General features: G+C 46.4%; 1 protein-coding gene across 1 annotated transcript; it reads left to right on the forward strand.

Moving 5' to 3' along the window:
* Positions 1–332: 332 nt before the first annotated feature.
* Micos10 (mitochondrial contact site and cristae organizing system subunit 10) lies at positions 333–25,243 on the forward strand. The gene is made up of 4 exons (XM_057784379.1): positions 333–488; positions 23,134–23,181; positions 23,881–23,990; positions 25,012–25,243. Exons 1-4 carry the CDS (start codon positions 425–427, stop codon positions 25,018–25,020), a joined length of 231 nt encoding a protein of 76 aa, XP_057640362.1. The 5' UTR covers positions 333–424; the 3' UTR covers positions 25,021–25,243.
* Positions 25,244–25,885: the final 642 nt, after the last annotated feature.

Below are 25,885 nucleotides of genomic sequence, written 5' to 3' on the forward strand. Positions count from 1 at the left end.
AACAGCAAAACCCCTCTGTGGATCCTATTAAAAAAGGGTGGGGGGCTTGTTAAGAAGGGGATCAGTGGATATGGGATGGGCATGAGAGATGGTAACGGAGATCGAATGATCAAAATATATACAAATATGAAACACAGGCGAGGGACGGCCTTCTGGACTCTGGGTGAAAATCAGGAAGCTGTACCTCTCCGCTACCTTTCGCTGTAGCTCCAAGGTCAGGGTCACCTCCGGCTTCCTGGCAACCTGTCACCTTGACGACAGAGCGACGACAACCGGAAAAGACGGAAGACACACGTGATCTCGCGGTATCTGGAGCGCCGGCTCCTGCCGGAAGCCTACGGCGGCGGCCGGCTCTCGCGAGATTGGCGATCAGGCGGAGCGCGGGGGCCGGCCCTGAGGAGCTGTGGAGTTGCCGGTGGAGAACATGTCGGAGTCCGACCTCGGCAGAAAGTGGGACCGGTGCATGGCCGACGCGGTGGTGAAACTAGGTAAGCGCTTTTCTCTCTGGTAGACCCCGTCCGGAGCCAAGCGGCCCGCGCGCGGACGGAAAGCCGTAGGGGTCAGGCTGCGGCCTGCTGCCGCCCCGCGGTGCGCACTGAGCTGCGGGGCGCAGACAGGTGACTGTCAACTCGGGTGACGGGGACGGCTGGCCGAAGGGCGCGGGCGGCCTCCGGGTTAAAGGTGGTGCAGGCCGGGAGGCGCAGTGGCGCTCTGGGACAGGGAAAGAATGCGGGACGCGCCGTGCAACTCTGCAACTCCATGCCACATGTCCCCTGGTCCGGGCGAGCAGCCTGCCTGAGCCCACCCCGCTCCCCAGCTGGGAGAACGCTGCCTTTGGAAGAAGGTCACAGGGGCGTTATGTAGCCTCCTCCGGGCCGCGGTGGGCATTGCTGTCAAGCGGGACCTCATTTATCTGAATCCGGAGATGTCGGGTCCGAAAGTGGAGACGGTGGTGATGGTTCAGAAGAACTCTCCCAGACAGTGTGATCGTGGGCCCTGCAGCCCTCCCTTGTTACTCCAGGTTGTCTTTTCAGCACGCGTTCTGTGACGAAACACTTTATGAGGTCATGGGGTTGGGGAAGGGGGAGGTGATGGAATCCCACTTAGCGTGGTACAGATGGTAGGCGCGTTGTTTAGCACGGTGACTCGTGGTTTTCCACGTTGTGAGTTGGGAATCCAGGTGAAGGAGTGTGCCTGGAATCGCGTTTCTAATCTGTGGCATAGTTGAATTCCCCCAGGATTTCTGGCTCCGGGTCTGGAGCTCGTTGCTGGTCCTCCCCTCTGCATCTTTCTCTTGTGTGTATGTGCGAACCGCTCAGCTGTGTCTTGCGGTGTTGGTATGTAGGTCAGAGGTCGATGTTGGGTATCTTCCTCAGTAGCGATTTACCTTTATTTCTTGAGACAGGATCTCAGTATGTAGCCCTGGCTGACCAGGAAAACTGTTGACCAGGTTGGCCTTAAACTCAAGAGACCTCTGCCACTGCCTCGGGAGCGCCGGGATTAAGGGTATGCACCACCACATTCGGCTCCACCTTCTGTTTTGAGCGGGAATCTCAGAAATTAGAACTCACCAATTTGCCTAAACTGGCTGCCAATTGAGGTTTTTTTTTTTTTTTTTTTTTTTTTTTTTTTTTTTTTTTTAATGCTGGGCTCCCCTTCCCCAGCACTAGGATTTTTGCTTAGGTGCTGAGGATTTGGGCAGGGGTTTTACCCACCAAGGTGACTCTTCTGTATTAATATTTATTATTGAAAATTAGATTTGTTTTTCCTTCAGACAACTTTTTCCTAGCTGGCCTCGAGTTAGCAGATCTTCCTGTCTCTGCCTTATAAGTGCTGGGAGTGAAGGTGTGCGCCATCACACATAGGTTCATGTTTTATACTTATTGCATGGAGATCTATTTAAGAGAATTTAGGATTATATCCTTAGATGGTGAGGTCAGGAAAGAATAAAATCGAAGCTCGGCAAAACCAGGTGTGTTTCCCTCCGTCCCAGAAGAGTGTAGTGTAGAAATTATTAAGGACGAATCAATATGTGAACGATCTGATGATCACAGTTACTTCCAGATTTTTCCCCACCAGTTCTGCAACAAGGGGGTAGCTAAGGCCCTGTGCCTGTTTGCCTGGTTTTAAGTTGTCAGTGACTATTGCTACCTTAGAGGATCTGGGAGAGTTCAATAGCTGCGTTGTTATTAGAAATGAGTAATTCTGGAAGTGGCCAACAATATTGCTGTTACTTAATGTAGACAGGTGATTTGCCTGTGTGCGTGTCTGTGCATCATGTACATGTCTGCTCCCGGAAGAGGTCAGAAGAAGGTGGACCTGCTAGAACTGGATTATTGAAAGTTAGGGGAGTTAGGAATTGAACCTGGGTCCTCTGCCAGCAATTCGAGTTCGCAAGTCCGTGGAACCTGTTCCTTGAGGAAGAGACCTGGGCATCCTCATCAACTCAGACCATGAAACCCAATATAAACGGGCTGCCCAGGCATGCTGCAGCATTGCTGGGGGCATGTTTCACTATTTCACTTCTGCAAGAGCAAGCAACAAGTGCTCTTAACCATTTGGTCTTCCCTTTAGTCCAAAATATTATTTTTCCAGGTCTATACAAAAAAGGAAACACTGTCTCGAGGAAATAAAAAATAAAAAGAACAAAAAGGAAAATTAAGCTGAGCGGAAGTGACGCACGCCTGTAATTCCAGCACTTGGGAGGCAGATGCAGGCAGATCTCTGTGAGTTCAAGACCAGCCTGGTCTACAAGAGCTAGTTCCAGGACAGGCTTCAAAGCTACAGAGAAACCCTGTCTCGAAAAACAAAAAACAAAACAAAACAAAAAAAAAACGAAAAGAAAATTTTAAAAAATTTTAATGGTTTGCAGTTTGAGAGAGGAGATTTAACATTTATATCCCAGCATTGTCCATGAACAGTGTGATGGGGAGTTTAAAATGCTGCTTGAGCTTATACAGATGAGATTTAGTCACTCGCTTTCTCGTCCTCACCAGTTCGTGTTTTTTTTTAAATCTCTTCAATCTGAAATGAAGATTAACCTAAAAAATTTGTGTAAGTGGTGGTGGCACATGCCTATAATCCCTGCACTTGGGAGGCAGAGGCAGGCGGATCTCTCTGAGGCCCCAAAGCTACAAAGAAACCTTGTCTTGAAAAATCAGAAAAAAAGAAAAAGTAAACTTGTCTTCCGCATTAATCCCATCACTCTGGAGGCAGAAGTAGGAGGATCACTGTGAGTTCCAAGCTAGTTTGGGCCATTTCACAGAGAAACCCTATTTCACAGAGAAACCCTGTCTTGGGGGGGGGGGATAGAGCAACTGAGCATGGTAGCACACACTTTTGATACCAGCCCAAGAGGTAGATGGCTCTCCTCCAGATGGAGGTCGGCCTGGGCTACATAGATTGACCCTCTCCCCCAAACAAACACCACCTCCACGTCAACCTCCAGGAGAACATAAATCCTTAGCTAGCAATGCTTCAGGCTGCCGCAGGAGGTGGTGGTGTGTGGTGTGCTCATGTTGCTGGGCATCTGAACTGACTTTGCTGCTGCCAGGGGCGGGGCAGGCAGAAGTGAGGGCTGTGAGGGCACTGGTCTCTGCGCCTCTGAATTGACTAGAGAGTGACAGAGCCTTCCAGGGATGGACATTTGTTTGATGACTTGAATGTGGGTATTTGGTTTTTTTTTTTTTTTTTTTTGGTTTTTCGAGACAGGGTTTCTCTGTAGCTTTGGTGCCTGTCCTGGAACTAGCTCTTCTAGACCAGGCTGGCCTCGAACTCCCAGAGATCCGCCTGCCTCTGCCTCCCGAGTGCTGGGATTAAAGGCGTGCGCCACCACCGCCCGGCTGTTTTTTAATTTTTAAATGAAAAACTTTGCTTGAGACTGCCCTCAAACTTGGTGTTATGGGGGCCTTGAATTCTTGATCTTTCTGATCCTCCTCCTGATCCTGTCTCAGCTTCCTCAGCAGGACCAGGTCCTCTAGACTGATGCAACTTGAATGGGTTTTTGTTTGTTGTTGTTTTCTGGTTTTTCAATACAGGGTTTCTCTGAGTAGCCCTGACTGTCCTGGAACTTGCTCTGTAGTCCATGCTGGCCTCTGACTCACAGAGGTGCACCTACCTCTGCCTCCTGTGTGATGAATTAAAACCGTAAGCCCCATGCCTGGCTATAAGCACATGAAAACTTTTTTGTTGTTGTTTTTCAAAAGTTTTTTTTTTTCTTTTTTCTTTTTTTTCTGTGTAGCTTTGGATCCTGTCCTGGAACTCTCTCTGTAGACCAGGCTGGCCTCGAACTCACAGAGATTCACCTGCCTCTGCCTCTCAGTGCTGGGATAAGGGTGTGCGCCACCACTGCCTGGTCATGAAAACTTTTAAGTCATCCAGTCTTCTCCTTAGAACAGGAACTCAGTCAAGGTGATTGTCTCTCTCCTTTCTCATCTGGTTAACTGCCTTCATTTCCTAGAAGGATAGCACCAAGGCTGGAATTTTTCTTTTTGGTATTTTTTTTATTTAAACATTTATTTTGGGGGCTGGAGAGATAGCTCAGTGGTTAAGAGCATTGCCTGCTCTTCCAAAGGTCCTGAGTTCAATTCCCGGCAACCACATGGTGGCTCACAACCATCTGTTATGAGATCTGGCACCCTCTCCTGGCCTGCAGGCATACATGGAGGCAGAATGTTGTATACATAATAAATAAATAAGATCTTAAAAAAAAAAAAACATTGATTTTGTATATGTTTGTTTGTGCCATAGTGTGCATGTGGAGGTCAGTGGGACAACTTGTAGAAATCAGCTAAGTCCTTCATAGTGTGGGTCCTGGGTTTCTAACTCAGGCCACCAGGCTTGGCAGCAAGCATGTTTGTTTACCTGCTGAGCCATCTCCCTGGCCCAGTTGTAAAGTGCTTGATCAGCATTTGTAAGTAAAACAGAAGGGGTACAGATAAGTCTCATCAGTAACAAGATGGAACTGATTGCACATCCCAGAGCATACCAGACCACAGTGAGCACAGGCCATGGATTTCAGTCACTTGTAGTGGTTGGGTTTGAGCATGATCCAGTAACTCTTTTTTTTTTTTTTTTTTTTTTTTGGTTTTTTGGTTTTTTCGAGGCAGGGTTTCTCTGTGGCTTTGGAGCCTGTCCTGGAACTAGCTCTTGTAGACCAGGCTGGTCTCGAACCCACAGAGATTCACCTGCCTCTGCCTCCCAAGTGCTGGGATTAAAGGCGTGCGCCACCACCGCCCGGCGATCCAGTAACTCTTGAGAAAAGGTTCTCGAGTTGAGATTCCAAGTGGGCTCATCCACTGATAGTGGGCTTAGAGAAAGAGCAGACACATAAAGCAGAGGAGGTATTGGAGAAGCATGGCTGCTTGTTGGTTCCCAGCTGCCTGGCTAGCTTAGACACAAAATAACTACAAAGAAACTGTATTATTTAGATCACTGCTTGACCCATTAACTCTAGCTTCTTTTTTTTTTTTTTTTTTTTTTTTTTTTTTTTTTTTGGTTTTTCGAGACAGGGTTTCTCTGTGGTTTTGGAGCCTGTCCTGGAACTAGCTCTTGTAGACCAGGCTGGTCTCGAACTCACAGAGATCCGCCTGCCTCTGCCTCCCAAGTGCTGGGATTAAAGGCGTGCGCCACCACGCCCTTAATGGCTAACGCTTACATATTAATTTAACCCACTTTTATTAATCTGCATATATCACCACGAGATTGTGGTCTACTAGCAAAGTTTCAGCACGTCTATTTCGTTGGCGGCTCCATGGCAGCTCCCTCCCAGCATACAGCCTAGCTTTCCCCACATAGTTCTGTTTTTCCCTGCCATAGGCTCAAAGCAGTTCTTTATTCATTAACCAATAAAAGCAACACACAGACAGTAGGACCTCCCACACCAAGGAGGCACAGCAGGTTGTGCCTGTTGGTCTCCAGACTGGGGACCCTGCTCTTCTGCAGCTCTCCTCTCCCCAGCCCACAGGTAGCAGTGTCACTCTCTGAGCCTCCTCGCCAAGTGCTTTCTTTCCTAGCACTTCAGAATGGAGATGGCGCCTCAGGGAGTGACAGTTTGCCCTGAGATGGGAGTAAGATGCAAGCAGGAAGGGTCACTGCAGCTTTCAGTTCTATTTGATGGTGATTTTGCTCTGGCTCTGTGGAGTGCAGAGAAGCCACTGTGATTGGATGGAAGCCACTGTGAGCCCCTCAGTGCTGGTGATGGAATCCAGGCCTTGCACTCTACCTCTGAGCTATACCTCCAACTGCAAGAGGGCTATTTTTATTACAACTGGGCACTTTTTCTTGTTTTTTCGAGACAGGATTTCTCTATGTAACAGTCCTAACTGTCCTTGAACTCACTGTGTAGACCAGGCTGGCCTCAAATTCAGAGATCACCTTCCTCTGCTTTCCCAGTGCTGGGATTAAAGGTATGTGCCACCACAGCCTGGCATAACTGGGTACTTTTAAGAACTGTTCTTAGCCAAGCAATGGTGGCACACACCTTTAATCCCAGCACATGGGTGGCACAGGCAGGCAGATCTCTGAGTTGTGAGACTAGCATAGTCTACAGAGCAAGAGAAACTGAAAAAAACAGAGAGAAACCTTATCTGGGGCGGGGGAGTGTTCTTCAGGCTGGAGATGGGCTCAGCAGTCAAAAGCACCTGCTGCTCTTTCAGAGGACCTGAATTGGTTCCCAGCACTTCCATCACAGCTCATAATCACCTCTAACTCCCACTCCAAGGGATCTGACGCCCTCTTCTGACCTCCTTGGGTACTGCACTTGCATGTACAAACCAGCTAATGCAGAGCCAGCTCTCCAGCCCTTTTTTTAAAAGATTTATTTTTATGTTTGTGTGTGTGTCTTCCTGTGTGGACCACTGAGTGTGGCTATCTACAGAAGTCAGACAGGGTTGGAGCCATTGAACTAGAGTTTGAGGCAGTGGTGAGCCATTTTTAACCACTGAGCTGTCTCCCTAGTCTCCAAGAGAAACAGCTCTATTTCCCCTGTTAATCCTAGCTTAAAATATCTATCTTGTTGCAGTTAGTGTTGAAGTATTAGTAGGTGATTTATGAGATAACCTGACATGGTTCCTGTCTTTGGATAGACAGAACACATCCTTGGACAGACAGTACCGAGGGACAGACAGAACACATCCTTGCTCATTCCATCCATTTTTCACATTTCCTCTCCTCGACCCTTATTCCTTTCCTTTTGTCCTCTGCCCCGACCCCCACTTGGGGGCCTCCTCCAGCATCTGGCCCTAGAGCATGTTAAACATGTTCTCCATGGCAGACCACATCCCCCACCTCACATTTTTACCGTCTATAAATATGATACTGATTGTGCTGACGACCCTATTGGTACTTAGGAAGTTCTTTAGTGTCCTGTATGCTGAGGTCAAAGTAATTTTCACTAGGAGTGGGTATTGTTAAGTGAATGGCATGTATTGCTGAGAATTTTGAAGCCCATGTTCTCTGTCCACATCTGAGATTAAGAGTATGTTTATTAAGCAGTCTTTTTCTCTTTTGGTTTTTCAAGACGGTTTCTCTGTAGCTTTGGAACGTGTCCTGGAACTAGCTCTTGTAGACTAGGCTGTCCTCCCTATTAGTATTTAAATTTAAAAAGTTAACTATAGCCGGGCGGTGGTGACGCACGCTTTTAATCCCAGCACTTGGGAGGCAGAGGCAGGCGGATCTCTGTGAGTTCAAGACCAGCCTGGTCTACAAGAGCTAGTTCCAGGACAGGCTCCAAAACCACAGAGAAACCCTGTCTCGAAAAACCAAAACCAAAAAAAAAAAAAAAAAAAAAAGTTAACTATATTTTAAGTGAATTTTTGCTAGTTCACATGTGTCTTTGAACTCTTGAGGATTTGTTTTTTTGTTTGTTTTATTTTTTCGAGACAGGAATTGCCATAAGTTCAAGTCCAGTCTGGTCTACAGAGTGATTTCCACACTAACCAAGGCTAAATGACAAGACCTTATCTCAAACAAAGAAAACTAAAAAGTGGTGTAAGAAATATTTGGGAGTGGCCGAGTGAGAGCAGAGAGCACTTTGGTATTTAAACAAGCAAAGGATGGTGTTGCTTTAAGAGAAGTGCCAGAGCCTTATTGCAGGAAATTAAAAAGGAGAGAATATTGCATTTTATGAATGGCATGTTCCGTTAGTTTTACATGAATGCGTCATTAATGGTTTTTACTAATTTTATGGATTTATTTTTAAGTTTTATAAGATTTATGGGTTGCTCTGGCTTTCTCCCCTCCTTTTCCTTTTATATGCTGAGTGGTTTATCCTATACACACCCACGAGCATGACAGAGCATGGCAAAGGCATACAGTGGTTTCAGTTTGTTTTTTGAGACTGGGTTTCTCTGTAGCCCAGGCTGTTCTGGAACTCACTGTGTAGACCTGGCTGACTTCATCCCAGAGATGGCCTGCTCTGCCTCCCCAGTGCTGGGGTTAAAGGCACGCCTCCACCACTCAGCTAAGGCACACAGTCTTTGTTAGTGGACATGGAGGGCAGAGTACCTGAGGACTGGAGGAGGCCTGATTGTTCTGGTCTCTGCAGATCTGGTACCCTCAGTTTGGATTTATCACTATGGGCTGCATGGGAGATTATTCATTTTCTTTGTGTGCATGGGTGCTGGTGCATGTTCCAGGTGTGTGTGGAGGCAGGGAAGGACCTTCAAGGCCAGCCTGGTAGAATGAGTGTCTGTCACTAGACTAAAATAGTGTACTTCCTCAAATAGTTTAAAACTAATCATTGTGATAAGTTCTGGGAGTGGAGGGGAATGCATGCATATTGAGGTTCTAGGAAAGAAGGGGTGACTTTTCTATATTGAGAATATGTAGACTTAGAAGGTGCATTTGGAGAAGTAAGTACTGCGTTCCAGGTCTTAGAAACTCTCCTGTGTCTTAGAGAAGAGAAGCTGGACGATGGTGGCGCACACCTTTAATCCCAGCACTCAAGAGGCAGCGGTAGATGGATCTCTAAATCTGAGGCCATCCTGGTTTATAGAGTAAGTTCCAGGACAGCCAGGACCACACAGAGAAACCCTGTTTTGGGGAGGGGGAGAAAAAGGAAAAAGTCTGGGTCATCGCAGGACGATAGGGTGGCAGCAGTGACAGCTCTTCACTGCACTCAGCTTGCAATCTCACTCAGCTCCTGTGCTCTTGAAGGGCATCGCTCAAATGGTGCCCATAGGGCTGAGAGCGCTAGCTGCATAGTGTGTTCAGCCCCTTTTGTCTGCCTCCCTAAGCCCATACTTGTAGCTACTGTTTATTAATGCTGGAGGCATGGGGAATATGTTAAAGAGCTCCTGTCGGAGAGGGATCAGAGTTGAGACAAGAAAGGTAGAAGGGAGGAGGTAGTTGAGGTGAGGTTGATCTGTTAATTTGAGGCCAGCCTGGTCTACAGAGTGAGTTTCAGGGCAGCTAGGACTACACAGAAAAGTCCTGTCTCGAAAAACAAGGAAAAACAAAACAAAACTCAAGCCCAAAACCTGCTTTGTTGAGGTGTATTTCAGGCACTGTTTATTCTGTTTAAAGTATTTACTCACAGAGTTGTGCATCTACCTCAATCTCATTTCAGAGTATTTGTTCCTACGACAGAAACCTCAGGCACCCTTGCTCCCATTTGGAGCTCCCAGCCCCAGCAGCTATTCCAGACATTTTGTGAAATGAAAATATACTGCATGTGGCATGTCATCAGTGTGTTACCAGCTCATGCTGCTAATCTCCACGCTCAAGGGGCAGAATCTGGAGAATTGGTTGGGGTTAAAGGCCAACCTGAACTACAGTGTAAGACCTGTGATCCTTGGTGTCTAGGGTATTTCACTTAATTTAATGTTTTCTTGATCTTTTTATGATTTATTTGTGTGTGTGTGTATATGTGTGTGTGCGCGTGTGTGTATGCGTGCAAGAGAGGGATTGGGGTTACAGGTGATTTTGAGCAGCCTGATGTGGGTGCTGGGAACTTGGGTCCTAGATGAGAACAGCACATACTCTAAGCATCCATTTCTCCAGCCCAGCTTACTGTTTTTACAGTCCATCCATGTGGTAGTATGTGCCATTATTTCATTATTTTTTGTTATAAATGATATGTAGTAGTTGGACAATACATGTCTTGTTTATTCATTTAAGTTGTTTATGCTGTGTGTGAGAGAATGTAGGCAACATTGAGTGTGTATAGAGGTCAGAGGACAACTTTCAGGAGTTGGTTAGTTTTCCTTCTACCTTGCTTTGAGGCAGAATCTCTTCTACCACCTCACTGTGGAAGCCAGACTTGCTGGCCGGCTGACTTCTGGGCGATTCTCCTGCCTCTGTATCCCATCTTGCCAAAGGAATGCTAGTTTGGTACTTTGTCCAGCTTTTTACCTGGATATCAGAAATCAGAACTTGGTTGCCAGATTTGTGCAGCAAATGCTTTCACAAATCACAGGGCTGTCCCCTTGATACTTTTGGCTGTTCTGAATAATGTTGCTATGATAAAGTGACAAGGGTTATGTGGACAAAGGTTTTTCTTTCTCTTGGGTATGTACCTAGGAGTGGAATTACTGGATTGTGTGGCAGCTCAGCTTAACTTTGAAGAAATTGACTATTGAGCCTTAATGGTAGAATTTCACATTTCAGAAAAATCATTCAAGCACATGAGAATAAATTGGTGGTGGGGCTATGGGTTATTGTGTTAAGATAAAGTCCTGCTGAGAGGATGAGTTGAACAGCAGAATCAGGAGCAGGAATCCATGGACAGCAGACTTAACCTGAATATGGCTGTTGTTGACTTGTGGCCTGGCTGCAGTGGGCCATCTGCAGCTTGGTCAGAGGTGGAAGTTGCCTGTTGTTTTTGTCCCTGAAAACAAGCCTTGTCCCTCCGTTGCTAGGAAAGCAGGACACTACGGTCTCAGCTTCTCGTTTAGCCTGCAGAGCCAATAATCAAGTTCACTTAGATTGATTGTTTAAAGCTGTTTACTAAACATTTTACTGAAAGAGGCCTTTGAATGAAGTCATGGAAAAAGAAAGCAGATTCATATGTTGCTTAAAGTACCAGTTAGTTCATCTGATGAGTTTGGGTTACCAGCATTGGTGGCTCACCAGGGAGTGCCTTTGGGTAATCCATGTTTGCAAACTGATGATGCCCGACTCTTCGTGGAGTATTATCAGTCAGGCTAAATACTTGAAAGGCTGTTGGTTCTGTATAGTTCAGGTTTCAAATTAGTCCCTGAGTTGAACTGGTGTTCACGCTTTGTTTGCTGTGTGTTTTCAGAGCAGTGTGAGCAAACTTTTCTGTTCGTAGCAGCAGTGCAACCCTTGGCCATTGTGATCTCGCTGGGGAATTTCCTGCAGGCATTACAGAGTAATGTAATTTGGCGCTATATGGGACTTGAAAACATTGAAATTTTGTCCTGCTGTGGTTTTATGCTTTCCTGAAATGTGGCCTGAAACAGTTTATTAGTAAATATGCTGAATTGCTTTCTTTGGCAAGTGAATTTCAGGATTGAGTCCAAGTAAAAATTTAAATATTTACTTATAGAAGTTTTTGGTGTGGTAATATTTTTACCGTGGCTGTTGACCCCCTAGTGAAATGTTAGGACATCGCTCCACTGGAGCTTGTCTGAGACCAGGGAGGGAAGAAGCAGCTAACAGTAATAGAATGTTACTGTGTTTAACTGCTGCCTGCTGGGTACGTGGACAGTTCACCTACTTGTTTTTTTCTTTCGTTTCTTTCTTTCTTCTTTTTTTCCCCCTTTCTTTTTGCTTCTCTAGAAACAGGGAGATTGATAATCTCTTCTCCTTTGAGAAAGGGTCTTACTCTGTAACTGTGGCTCACCTGCCAGTCCATGTTGGCCTCTAACTCATGTTTTTCCTGCCTCAGTCTCCCCAAGTGCTGGATCACAGGCATGTCCCTCCACACCCTGTTAGGTTTTTTTGTTGTTGTTGCCCCCCCCCCCTTTTTTTTTCTAGTGAGAGAATGACGTTTAAAACTTGTATGGGAGTTCAGAGGCTGACTTGTTGGTTTGGGTTTGAGTGCTGTGATTAATCCCCAGGCTGTGCTGGGTGCATGTTTGCTGTGTCTGCTGTATTCCTGAGCTGCCCTTCCTGACTTAAAATCTGCATGAGGGATAGCAGAAACTGTCCAGTGGTTGAGGGCACCGGCCACCCCTACAGAAGACCTGAGTTCGATTCCCAGCACCCACATGGTGGCTCACAAGCATCCATAACTCCGGTTACATGATTTCCAATCCCTTTTTACCTCAGTGGGCACCAGGTGTGCACATGGTGCACATACTTGCATGCAGGCAAAATATTTATATACATAAAATAAATCCAAAATTAAAGTAAGAATAAAATCTATGCAAAATGATAAACAGTTCAAATTCACAAAGGAGTTGGTTGTTACTTTGTTTTTAGACAGTGTCTCACTTTAGTTCAGGCTGGCCTTGACTTTGGAGCAATCTTCCCAGCACTAACTCCCAAGTACTGGGATTACAGGTGTTAGCAGAATAATTTTTAACAAGAACATAGCTGGAGACTTAATTATCCTGCTTAAGTACAAAGCAGGGTGGTGTTAGAGGAAGGATACACACACACAAGAATGTGTGGCCAGTTCACTTTTAACACACACAGTTTAATGGGGAGAGGAAAATCTTTTCAACAAACTACAGGAACAGCTGTGTCCACACAGACAGAATGGGCCTGGTCTGAGGGGAAAAGCTGAAGCTGCAAAACCTTCAGCAGGAAAAGTGGAGAGGAGTCTGTGACCTGAGGTCAGAGGGGCTCTTAGGACACGAGAACAAATAGCTCTTACAAAGACAAGGTGCACTGATTTGTTCACTTTAAACTGATTTCTGAGTGCTGGAGATTTTAAAGGCCTTAGAATGGGAGAGGATCCTAGCAGTGCATGTAGCTGACGGGGATTTGTTTCCGCATATGGGGAACTGAATCACAAGAACAGTTGTGGTAGGACTCTTGCAAAGAAGCTTTACTTACAGTTAACTGAGTACAGAAAGGACAGCTCCATCTGCACTCACAGGGGAAGGTGTGGTAAGATTAGGAGCTCCACTGCCAAGCTTTACAAGCTGTACAGTAGTGTTGCTGAGATAAGGGGCAGGAAGTGACGCTGCATACCTCTGGGGGAAGCGTGTTGGTAGGGACTGCCTTGGCCCAGGTCAGTGGACTTTTTTTTTTCCTCTTTTGTTTTTTTTGAGACAGGATTTCTCTGTGTAGCCCTGCCTGTCCTGAAACTCACTCTGTAGACCAGGCTGGTCTCGAACTCACAGAGATCTGCCTGCCTGTCTCCTGAGTGCTGGGATTAAAGGCGTGCACCACCACCTGACAAGAGTTTCTTATGAAGTGTGGTGTAACCACAAGGAACAAGGATGACACTCAGGAATGTTCCTAACTGCCCCAAACAGGAGACAGCTTAGGTGTCTGCCTGCTGAGGAGAAGACAACCAACTGTTGTGGACCAGCTTTACACGGAACTTGTGTGTCTCTGACATATATTTCCAGCTATATGTAAAACTCTAGAAAATATACTCAGCAATATAATGAAAGGAGGTAGATAAATGATTTCAGAAGACAAAGGGAGAGGAGGAATGAGGTATAGAGGGTACCAGTGATGGCGTTTGTGGATTTTAGTTCTGGCTGCACAGGCATGTACATATGTCAGAACTATAAAGTTTGACATTGTGTGTGTGCATGCTTGCACGTGAGGAGGTCAGGTCAGGTCAGAGGACAGCTTATGGGGATTGGCTCTCTACCATGTGTGTCCTGTATACCAGATTCAGGTCTTTCGGCTTGACAGTGATTGCCTTTACCTTGCTGGCCCCAAGCATGTATGGGGAGGCGGGTGTTGGGGTTGGGGATAGAATCTCATGCATGCTGGTCCAGTTCTACCACTAAGCAGCTGTATTCCCAGTCCATGCTTGGGTAAGAAAGTCTAGTTGGACCCAGTGGGTCACACACAAAGAAGATGTGAAAGGAGCAGGAGACTTGATGGGGGAAGAGGGTTTCAGCAGGAGAGAGGAGGGGTGAAAAGGATAAACAGTGAAAATTCAGACTATGACAGAAAACAGATGAGAATAGTGTTTTAAATCTGTATGTATGATTGTATATGTGTTCGTGTGTGTGAATTAAGCATGTGTGTGTCAGATGTGTCTAGAGGATAACCTTGTCTTGGTTCTTACCTTCTACAGGGTCTCTTGTTCCCTGTATGTATGCACAGCAGGCTAGCTGGCCCTGAGTCTGGAGATTGTCCTCCTTCCGCCTTCCTTCTCGCTGCAGGGGCACTACGATCACAGCCATGCACTGCTACCACATCCCTTTAAGCTGGTGCCAGGTCCTGAACTTGGGTCTTCATGCTTACTTAGCAAGTGCTTTGCCCACTGTGCTATCTCCCTATCCATAGACGAAAACCATTATTTATTTATTTATTTATTTATTTATTTATTTATTTATTTATTTATTTATTTATTTGGTTTTTTCGAGACAGGTTTCTCTGTGGTTTTGGAGCCTGTCCTGGAACTAGCTCTTGTAGACCAGGCTGGTCTCGAACTCACAGAGATCCGCCTGCCTCTGCCTCCCGAGTGCTGGGATTAAAGGCATGCGCCACCACTGCCCGGCTGAAAACCATTTTTAAAAAGAAAAAATTGAAACAGTGTCTCTGGTAGTTTGAATGTAATTACCCCCTCCCCCCCTTAAGCTCATGGGGAATGGCACTAGTAGGAGGTGTGGCTTTGTTGAAGTTGGTACGGCCTGTGGAGGAAGCATGTCACTGGGGCCAGGCTCTGAGGTTTCCTATGCCTAAGATACTGTCCAGTGTCATAGTCCACTTCCTGTTGCCTTCTGATCCATATGTAGCCAGCTCTATGTTTGTCCACATGCCAACATGCTCCCCTGTCATGATGATAATGGACTGAACCTCTGAACCTCAAGGGAGCCACCCCAATTAAATGTTTCCCTTATAAGGGTTGCTGTGGTTGGCCGTGCGGTGGTGGTGCATGCTTTTAATCCCAACACTTGGGGAGGCAGAGGCAGGCAGATCTCTGTGAGTTCGAGACCAGCCTGGTCTACAAGGGCTAGTTCCAGGACAGGCTCCAAAACTACAGCAAAACCCTGTCTCAAAAATCAAAATCAAAACAAAACAAACAAAAAAGAGTTGCCATGTTCATGGTCTCTCCACAGCAATAGAAACCCTAAGACTGTCTCACAATGTAGCTCTGGCTGTCCCGGTACTTGCTATATAGACCAGGCTGGCCTCCAACTCAGAGATCTACCTGCCTTTAATAGTTACTTTTGCTTGTCATTTTTAAAAGTACAGAAAGCTAATTTGAAATATTGGGGCAGCGCAGTGGGAACGAACTCAGGGTAGACTTGAGCACACAGGGATGAGTGCCGGTGGCTAAAGGAGTGTCCCTGGTGAGGGGGCACTCTCAGAAGCTTCTGGATCACTGGTGATGCATGAGGGGCCTGTAGGATAGAGTGATTCTCTCAAGCACTTTAGTCTTTCCGAGATAGTGAGAGGAACTCAGTGTCGACGGTTTGGAGAAGCCGAGCCCCAGTGCTTGCTTTAGTGTTTGCTGTCTGACTGAAGTCAGAGCACCTAGACTCTTCTTCTGCTTTGCTTTTCTTTCCCCTTCGATTTTTCAAGCAGGTTTCTGTGCGTAGCCCTGACTATTTTTTAGCTTGCTCTGTAGACTAGGCTGGCCTCCAACTCGGGGATCCACCTGCTTCTGCCTCCTGGGTGCTGGAAGAGAGGGAGAGCTGTTGAGGACAGAGAGAAAAGTGTAAGTTGCAGGAGAAGCTGCACACTGCTCCTAGGGGCTGTGGAAGAGCTTCTCCTAGATGCTTAGACCCTGGGTTCCAAGAGCTGTACCCCCAAATCAATCTGCCTCTCTGGAGGGAACTCTGAAGTCTGGATCCTTTCTTTCTCCTGCTATAGGGCTCCCCCTAACTGTTCTCTCCTGTCCTTTATGGTGCTTCTTGACTCTCCCCATCCTGCCAGAGCCAGCTGTGTAAAGTGTACATCTAATGGCCTTTTCTCCATTGTGAGCTTCTACCTTCCCCATTGCTCAGTGGGCAGCGCACGAGGCTGCAACTGTTGGTTAGCATGACTCTGGGTTAGCTCGCTTCATCTCCTCCCTCCAGCTGCATAACTTAGCAGCAGGGAGCTCCTGACAGCAGCTTGCACCTCCTTCTGCCGTGGCTCTTTATGCTTCCAGTTTCTGGTCATTCCCCATCTCCACACTGGACAGTGCACTTAGATGGAGATGTCATTGCCCAGCACTTAGAGCAGTTTGTATAATTAAGGGAATGTCCAAATTATTGCCCAGAATGTATTTTGGAAGGGATTAGTCTCTTGTGTTGAGTCTAAATTGACTATAATGGTTAAACACTTGCCAGTTTGGCCATGTGTGACCAAGGGCAAGTATTTAACCTTGCTGTGCCTCACTTTCTCTTCTCTTCAATGGGGCTCATAGAAGTTTATTATAAAGATTAAGTAAGGAAATCTAATCCAATAGTACAAGCACCTTCCTGGTGAGGGTTTTTCCTTCTGCTACTATGCAGTTCCTGAACACAATGTAAAAAATGTGTGTTCTGCCTGGTTACGTCTGTATACCATGTGTGTGCAGGCCTGAAGAGACCAAGAGAGGGCATTAGATCCCTATGAACTGGAGTTACAGATTGTGAGCTGCCATGTGGGTGCTGGGAATCTAGCCCAGGTCTCTGGAAGAGCAACCACTGCTGAACCATCTCTATAGCAACAAATGCTTTTGACTGTAATAGCATCGATAGAAACATGATTGACAAGAAAATGTGCCTATTATAAATAGGCCAATTTGTTTCAGCCCATTTCATTGCTGTTTTATTGAACAAGACAATGCTAGGGAAATCTTTTTACATTTTAAAGCAAAATGATATAGTTGAACAATAAAGCTGAAGGGATTCTCTGTTAAAGAAAAGAGTAAGGTGTGGTGGTTACATTATATAATCCTAGCACTTATGAGTTTGAGGTTCAAGGCTAGCCTGAGTGACATAGCACGACTGTATACACACAAACACTCACCCCTGATGTGTTCATATTGCTCTGAGTAGGAAAAGAACAGATTTTGAGCTGTGACTCATCTGATCAAAGTGATCCTGTGTGAGTCCGTGAGTTACACTCTGAGATAGAATGAACTATTATGCTTCTGACATCTTTGAGACCTACTAGAACAATGACAAGCTACTACTTCTTACTGAGCCTTTCTCTAGGCAGCACTAGAGACTGCAGTGCTGTTCTTGCTGGGGCTGAGCAGGCTGGGCTAGGGCTGGGAAAGTAACTGACCCAAGGTTGGAAAAGGACTGGGTTTGGTTCCCAGCACCCACATATGGTGGGTCACAGTCATCCTGTAACTCCAGTTCTGGGGGATCAGGTGCACACTTGGTGCACCTACATAAATGAAGACAAAACATCCACACACATAAAAATCTTTACTGTTAAAAACAAATATGCGCCTGGCATGGTGGCGCACACCTTTAATCCCAGCACTTGGGATGCAGAGGCAGGCGGATCTCTGTGAGTTTGAGGCCAGCCTGGTCTACAGAATGAGTTCCAGGACAGCAAGGGCTGTTACATAGAGAAGTGCTGTCTTGAAAAACCAAAAATAAAAAACAACCAAACAAACAGGCAAACAGTCTCAGACCAGTAATTGCTTAGTGGGTAAAGGTACTCAAGTTCTATCCCCAGGACTCTCAGGGTTAGAAGGGAGAACCAGCTCTTGTAGAGTCATCCTTAGGCATGCGCACAGGCACAATAATAATAATTTAAAGACTGGTACCAAGATGGGCAGTGGTGTTGCATGCCTTTAATCTCAGCACTTGGGAGGCCAGAGGCAGGTGGATCTCTCTGAGTTTATCTCTGGTCTACAGAGTGAGCTCCAGGACAGCCAGTGCTACGCAGAAAAACCCTGTCTTGAAAAAACAGTAACAACAACAACAACAAAGAACCCCTCAAACCCAGCACCAGATGACCAGTTAAAGAACTGCTCCACCCCAAAGAAGTGTTTCTTTGCGGATTACTGACACTCTCTCAGGTACCAAGCTTCAGCTTGTGCGGTTAAAATGATCTTGAATGTCTTTGAAAGAATTGGTGCCAATTCTTTTTCCTCTCCAAAAGAAATGGCTGCAGAGAACTTGGGCTCTGGGCCTAATGTCAATTCCATAAGGCTCCTCTGTTGTTTTTTCCCCTTGTCCCTCTTTGCCATGTGAGGATGTGTGCTGATAAGCCGCCCTCTCTGTACCTGAAGGTTCTTTGTCATTTCAGACAAGCATGGGCTTTTGAAAACGCCAGGGAGGCAAAGTTATATAAACTGCATTCATAGTTAAATATTTGCTTCCAGGTGGAGGTGAAAAATGCTTTGTACTTTTCTCTTTGGCTTTTTTTCCCAAAAGAACTTGTCGTGCAACAACAAGAAAAAGTGGCCAACGGCAGAGAAGGCTCTTCTCTTTCTGTGTTGGTTTGTTTTTATTGTAAGGCAAACCTTTCCTGTTGTATTGTTCTAAAGCTTAAACCTGGCCTAGAGGTGCCAGTCTTGAGTGGAAGCAGCTGCAGAGCCGTCCCGGGCCAGGTGGGACTGGCTTTGAAGCAGCATGCTGTCTTTTCAAAGAGAACTGTGGGAACTAGCGAGGGCTTGATTCCTAGAGCTCATCAGCATTCCTCTGTCAGCTCTGACTGCAAGGTTGATATTACAGGGGAAAAAGATAGAAGATCCCTTTTCATGTACAGAGTAATCTTATTTGTATCTTAAAAATACAGAAATGATGGGGAGTCACAGTTAAGAATTAAAAATGTAGCAACCCCATCTAATTAAGACCACAGCGAAGGTTCCTTGAAAACTGGGTTTGGCTTATTGCCTGAGATGTTGAGCTTGGTTATACTTTCAGATAAGTGCAATTGTCAGGAGTGGCCAGCTGGTCACATATCTGGACTCTTGAGGTGGGCCTTCTGGATTGGTGTGGGCATGTCTTATCCTTTGATTGAGTGGTGCTGGCAGCAGTGGGCTGAGCATCACTTGTGGTCTGCTGCTAGGAAGCATTGAGCACCAGAGAGCTTTCTCTCCTTGGGGAAAATGGAAGAGACAGGCATGGAGGCAAAGGGACTAGGAAAATGCTGAAATAGTTTCCTCTGGGCTTTGATTCCCTTGCCAAAATCTTGCCTCCAGTCGGATGCACAAAAACTCAGGTTGGAGGCCTACTTGCTTTCATTGGCTTGCCTCTGTGAGCGAGACCAGTCACCTCATTCTCAGTACTGACCTTGCTGACTGCGAGGAGTGAGGCAAGTTGCCACAAAACCGAACCTTCTGCTATTTTGCAAACCAAGCAAGCAATACCAGGTTCCTGGGCTTGGTATAGCATAGCAGTGGCTTCTGTCCTCTGAGGTTCTTGGGTCAGTCCTGCCAGGTAGACTAATTTGGGTGACATGTGTGGTAGGGTGACTCTGGGGAGAAATCTGAGCAAGCCCTGTTGGCTTTGTGTGGGCTTGTGACTAGCCTGGTTGCCTAGCACTCTGGCTGTTACATGGAGAGCATGGCTCATGTTTTGACTGTATCTTACTTCACTGCTTCTAGAAGTTTCTACTAGCATTGGTGGGTGGAAAATAGAGGAGAATCCTGTGTCTGGATATACTGGGGACAGTGGCTGAATTGAATCCGCTTGGCTCTGTAAGCAGCAGGTTGTTCTGGGCACACTATTTTCTGGGAACAAGATAATCTACCATAGAAGGCAGTTTGGGGTATTGTTTTGACAGGGGTCTCGTGTAGCTCAGACTTGTCTTGAGCTAGCTCTGTAGTTAAAGATGGCCTTGAGTTCCTTACCCTCTTGCCTCCCTTTCCCATCATTGGGATTTGTACTGTCACAACTGAGAAGGTTGTTTGTTTTAATTTTCTTGGGCTGTCTCAGTAGTTAAGAGCACTGGCTGTGTGTATGTGTGTGTGTGTGTGTGTGTGTGTGTGTACACGTGTGTATGTGTTTGTGCACACATGTGCATGTTCATGTTCAGATTCGATTTCCTGCACCCACATGGCATCTTAGAACCATCTGGAACTCCAGTTTCAGAGGATCCAACACCTTCTGGTCTCCATGGACAATAGGCCTGCGCATGGTGCACAGACATGCCTGCAGGCAAAGTACACATACCATAAAATAAAAGACTTTCCTTGGAAAGGAGGTGCTGGGTACTCAAGAGTAACATTCAGTGTTAATTCCCTTTCCTTTTCATTATGCCATCCTCGATTGGCTACTTACCAGACCAACTTTGGCAAGCTACTTTCCCATGAATTTTTTTTAATGGAAATTGGAGCAGCATTACTGGTTTTTCAAATACTGCATTTTAAATTTGGCACCAAAATACTTAATAGCACAGGGTCTATTGAACAGTGCCACCAGTGATTTTAGTTAAAATTCACACGACATAGAGGCGAGCTGTGTATCCAGTGTGTGTTAGCTGTGCTGCTGTGTTCTTAGAAATGTGTCCTTGAGCCGGGAGGTGGTGGTGCACGTCTTTAATCCCAGCACTTGGGAGGCAGAGGCAGGCGGATCTCTGTCTGTGAACCTCAGGAGCACATTACTGTGCTGCATGCTGTGATGTCGCTAACACTGGCAAGTGTCTGCCCAAAGCCATCTGAGCGTAAGACAAGGAGTCTGACCCCTGAGCCGTCACTACAGACTTCACAGGCATGGATGGTGTGCTCAGACTACACTTGTTTAAAATGTTTTTTTCATTAACAATGATCTCTTGGTATTTTGTTTTTAGAAAGAGAACAGACTTATTGGACACAGTGTAAGGAAGGGTCAGTGAGTGACTGGTCAGTAATATAAGTACATACAGCCTCACTCTGCAGCCTGGCTAGCCTGGAATTCACTCTATAGACCAGGCTGGTCTGAACTCACAGAGATCCTCCTGCCTCTGCTGGAATACAGACCACCATTTCTGGCAACCTTTTTATTCTTTTGTACTCGCATTTAGCTTAAAATACAAACACACTTATATAGTAAAAGTGTTTCCTTTATATTTGTATTCTGTAATCTTTTCTTTTTAATTTTTGTTTTTTAAGATAGGGTTTTTCTGTGTAGTCCTGGCTGTCCTGGAACTTGCTTTTGTAGACTAGGCTGGCCTCAAACTCAGAAATCTGCCAGCCTCCACCCGAGCGCTGAAAGTAAAGGTGTATGCCACTATTGCCCAGCTAATTTTCTTTTTAACATTAAAAATTATTTTTTGCTAAAATTTAAGACAGACACACACACACACACATACACACGTGAATGCATTGTCTTAGGCCTGAACCTATTCCTAGAGTCAAACTCATTCATAGAACCTTCAGCTCACACTCCACTGGGAGTTCAGCTGCAGTAGAGCACAGGGAGCCGTCCCTTCCTGTGGTGACACTGACACTTGTGGAGCACCTGGACGACCAGATTGAGGCGTCCTCTTTAGAAACACCAGGGTGCTTTGCTTTGCCTTTTCTCCCTAGTTTTGCTGGTAACAGAGAATGCACTATGAACAGCCTCTTGGTGGTGGTGGTGGTGGGGGTCCTGTAACTCTGTACAGAGCTAGTTGAATCTTCAGAAGGAACTGCCAAGCCCATCTTGAGGAATTCTCCTGACTTGTCTTCCTGCACTTGCCTTCCTCTGGTATCTTCTTCCACCTCTGGTTCCCGTTCCAACCCCATGGAAATCTATGGTACCAACATTACACTTCTGGCCTGTTCTTGCCACATGTTTTGTACTTGTCTGTCTAATGAAAGAAATACATCGTGGCCCCATGTGTGGTAGAATGATCAAAACCCGCTGAGCATGCTGGTACATGTTTTGTTGTTGTTGTTGTTGTTTTTTCTCCAGACAATGTTTGTATAACAACTCTGACTGTCCAGGCTGGTCTCGAACTCACAGAGATCCACCTGCCTCTCTTTCCCAAGTGCTGGGATTAAAGGTGTACACCACCATCACCAGTGGTACATACCATGACAGCCAGGGCTGCTTAGCAGGATGCTGCTTCAAAAGGCAGAAGAGCAATGAAACCCACCAGATTTTAGCAGCAGCACAAGTTTGGGAGAACCAGGACTTAATGTGATTTACTCATAAAGAGGTTGGCCCAAGGCTCTACTGGGCTATGGGACAGACACAGAACTTCAGAATAATCTGGGCATGGTGGTGCAGCTTAGAATCCCAGCAACACTGAGTAGGAGGATTGAGAATCTTTGTCTCAAAATCAGAACGGAGTACAGAGTCCATGAACTGAATGTGTTGGTCTGTAGAGGTTGGCTGTGGGGGAGAAATAAATTCTTGAATGCTTATGTGCAGTGAGGAACTTGTGTTGGTAGACAGTGCGGGGTGAGCCTTGTGAAGTGGTGCGGTAGCAGTTTTTCATGCATTGATGAGAACACAGCTAGTGCCTGAGCTAATCGCACCGAGTGTTATTTAAGTTGGGCTTCAGGTTACTCACGGATGCAGTATGTCTTTTTCTCTTTAAAAAAAAAAAAAAAATTAAATAATGGTGCAGGTTACATGTGGGCTAAGCAGAAATTTAGAAGCTGGCATCAGAAGTAGGGTTTGATAATTCTGACTCAACTTATCCTGAAAGGCAGAACTTTTTCTGAGCTGAGATCAGAGTGAGGTGTTACCAAGGCTCGGGTTGTAGTTCCACGCCACAACCCTTGCCTGTTATGTGAGGGCTTGGGATCCCTGGCTCCGGCAAAGGGAAACGCTTCTCCCTCTGTCTGGACCCTGACTTGTGTGACAGTGCAGCCGTAGAAAATTGTTCTGGATCATTTCTTCTTCCTCCTAAAACGGTGAGCATCACCTGGAGAAACAAAGTGACAAGGGGAGCTTCTTAGTGACTCCCGTGTGAGGTGAGTGCAGTCTGTCTGCAACAGTAGTCTTGGGGTCCTCACCCTCCCACTCTGCGGCACTCCAGGACAAAATGATAGGGAATAAAGGTTTTCATTTTCTTTTGGGAGGAGCGAGACCGGAGGCATCTGGAGTGTTGCCGTCAGTGAGGAAGGTTAGAATGGGAAAACAGGCTTCCAAGTCCTAAAAGTAGTCTGTTGTGTAAATCTTAGTTGAGCCTGTGTGTGGGGTCTCTGTTACTGCACTGTAACACTCTCTTCCGTTTCTGCAGGTACTGGTTTTGGATTAGGAGTTGTTTTCTCACTCACCTTCTTTAAAAGTAAGTGACTGTCCCCAGCTTCTCACTGCAGGGTCTGTACAAATGCTGCCAGCCCGTCCGTTGTAAAATGAGCTAGACAGAGACTGTGGACTCAGTCTATATGGGTTGGACATCTCCAGTGTTCCCTGGGGGCAATGAGTCAGGGTTGTCTGGTGTCTTAAACATGACATCCTTTCAAAAGCCTACGTTTCATGCTGGCCAGTCTGCATGCCCACATATTTCTAAAGTGAGTGACCCAGAGATGTGGCTTGCTGGTAATAAAGGCAAGTGGGAAAACTTAACTTTGAGTATTGACTAGAAGCCAAGCAGGTCAGCTTGACCTCTTTCCATGGAGAACTGGGAAGGACTGGGACTAGGGAATTGTAGATGTGTGTGAGTGAACTCCACAGCTTTCTGTGTATAACCAAAGTTTGTGGGTGTTGATTAGATTAATAATTCAAACACCTTATCAACATGTTCCTTCTGCCAAGGCTAGGAAGCTAGTTCAGGTACACAAAGATGCCCGACCGAGCTACTTGCATCATACTTAGCAGCCCCAGGCACTTAAACATGCTGGATTACAGTGCTGTGTGGGAGCCTGTCACCTGCCAGTCACCAGTGTGATGCCCACCAAGGGTTTGTGAATGCCAAGCACATATGCTGGGTGGATGCTTTATCTTAATAATTCCCTGTTGGGATTTCTCTCTTTGTGTTCACTAGGAAGAATGTGGCCATTAGCCTTTGGTTCTGGCGTGGGATTGGGGATGGCCTACTCCAACTGTCAGCATGACTTGCAGGCTCCGTATCTTCTACATGGAAAATTTGTCAAAGTACGTACAGAATTGATAGTTCTCTCCCTTGCAGAATTCTTCAAATTTTTACCAATTTTTTTTTTGCTTTGTGTTTATTTTCTGAGTATGGGTGTTTTGTTTGCATGTATGTCTGTGTATCAGGTGCATGCTGGCATCCATGGAGCCAGAAAAGGAGCATCAGATCCCCTGGACTGGAGTTATAGATGGTCGTGAGCCACTAAGTGGGTTTGGAGCCCAGGTCCTCTGTAGGAGCAGACAGTGCTTCTGTCTGATGTCAGTTCAGGAAGACTGACCTGGGGCAGACTGTTCCGCTCTCCCTGCCTCTTCACCTTCCTGGCATCAGAGCTTGGCTGAGGGTGGACAGCAAGGAGCAGGCATTGGGTCTTTCTATTGTTGTGAGTGTTTCCATTGTTCCAAGCTAAGTTGTCGTGGGTGATGGATCAGAGGTGATTGTGTGTATTAGATGTTTAATGGCTGGGAGGTGCTGTGGAAAATATTACGTTTTCTACAGCCTCGCACATGCTGCTCTAAAATGGCCTTGTAACTTCATTTGGACTTGAGTCTGTGCCTGGATGTTGTCATCCTTCTCACATGGAGGAACACCATCCCACTGGGGGCTCATGCAGCATGGCTGTATTGTGATAACTGCTGGCCAAGCCCTGACTGAGCCCTGTGCACCACCCTGGGGACTTTCTTCATAGCCTTTTCCCTCTCACTTTTCAGTGGATGATGGGAGAGATATCCTCACTCAGCAGAGGGGGAAATTCTTAAAGAGGCAAGGCCTGCCAGTGACTGAAGTCAGCAGCTGCTGGTCGGCTGTGCTTGGCGCTCACCTGTGACCTCCTGGGTCACAGCTGAGTGTCCAGTCATGCCTGCCCCTTCCTGTCTTTTCCCTCTCAGACTGGGGTCTCTGATGCAACAGATGCCAGCAGAAAGTTGGCTGTGATTGGAGCCCTTGGCCCTGGGATCTGACTGAGGCAGCAGCCAGTGATGTAGGAACATCTCCTGCCCATTTTAACCAAATGTCCTTGCTTCATAGGAGCAGTGACTTATGCTGAGAACATCCCAGCGGGAAGAAGGAAAAACCATGTTTATTCCTCAGGAATACTGAAGTGCCCTGGAGTGCGCTGACGTCCTGTGACAGTGTCCTCAGCAACGCTTTCAACTCCAGCCACTGTTTATGTGTTTGAAACCAAGTCTGTTTCTTTTGTATTTTCTCTTTGGAAATTGTAAGGAGGTGATCTTAAATAAATTAAAAGTGGGAAGCCAAGTGCAAGGCCTTCATTCCTTTATGTGGCAGGAGGATTCTCTTTGAATTGGCCTAGCTGACCTCTTCTCTGACCTCTTGAAGCAACAGTCAGGTGTGTCCTCCCCATACCCCTAACGCACGGCCCCCCATCCTTCCTTGAAGACTGGTGGTACCCTTGTGCAGTGATGGCCATGATAAAGTCTTGGTGGGTGCCCTCCTGATGCTGCTCTAGGCCTGCGCACTGCTCACCAGTGGACCATGGCTGGTCTGGCCATACCTGCTGTGCTAACATCTATACCATTGATGTCCATCCCAATACTGCACAGAGCTTCCTGCAGTCTCAGCTCCTGCTGGCAGTGTGGAGCTGGTGGCCACAACCTGAATGGAAGGACATGTTGAGGTTTGAGGACAAAGGGCCACTTCCTCTTGTGGGCTCGTGTGAGGCACGACATAGAGTGTTATCCATTTTCTTCTGATATGTCCAGCTCCCTTGTGCTCAGGCTTTTGTAGGTGTCCATGGTGGATGCTCTGGATGATGGATGTGCTCACAGCTGCGAAAGGACAAGCAGTTCGTGAGCTCGAGAGCAGGAGAGGCCAGAAGTGGCCGCTGAAGGGCCATCAGCCGGTGTCAGGACCTCAGGCTTTGAGTAAAGTCAGGGTGGCC

The sequence above is a fragment of the Chionomys nivalis genome, chromosome 11, assembly GCF_950005125.1.
Source record: "Chionomys nivalis chromosome 11, mChiNiv1.1, whole genome shotgun sequence".
NCBI classification, from domain to species: domain Eukaryota; kingdom Metazoa; phylum Chordata; class Mammalia; order Rodentia; family Cricetidae; genus Chionomys; species Chionomys nivalis.

Bases quoted from the DNA above. Each gene is read 5' to 3' on its own strand.
- Micos10 (XM_057784379.1), top strand. From the start codon at position 425: ATGTCGGAGTCCGACCTCGGCAGAAAGTGGGACCGGTGCATGGCCGAC. The intron at 489-23,133 runs GTAAGCGCTTTT...CCGTTTCTGCAG, and splicing joins CGACGCGGTGGTGAAACTAG to GTACTGGTTTTGGATTAGGA. The intron at 23,182-23,880 runs GTAAGTGACTGT...TGTGTTCACTAG, and splicing joins CTCACTCACCTTCTTTAAAA to GAAGAATGTGGCCATTAGCC.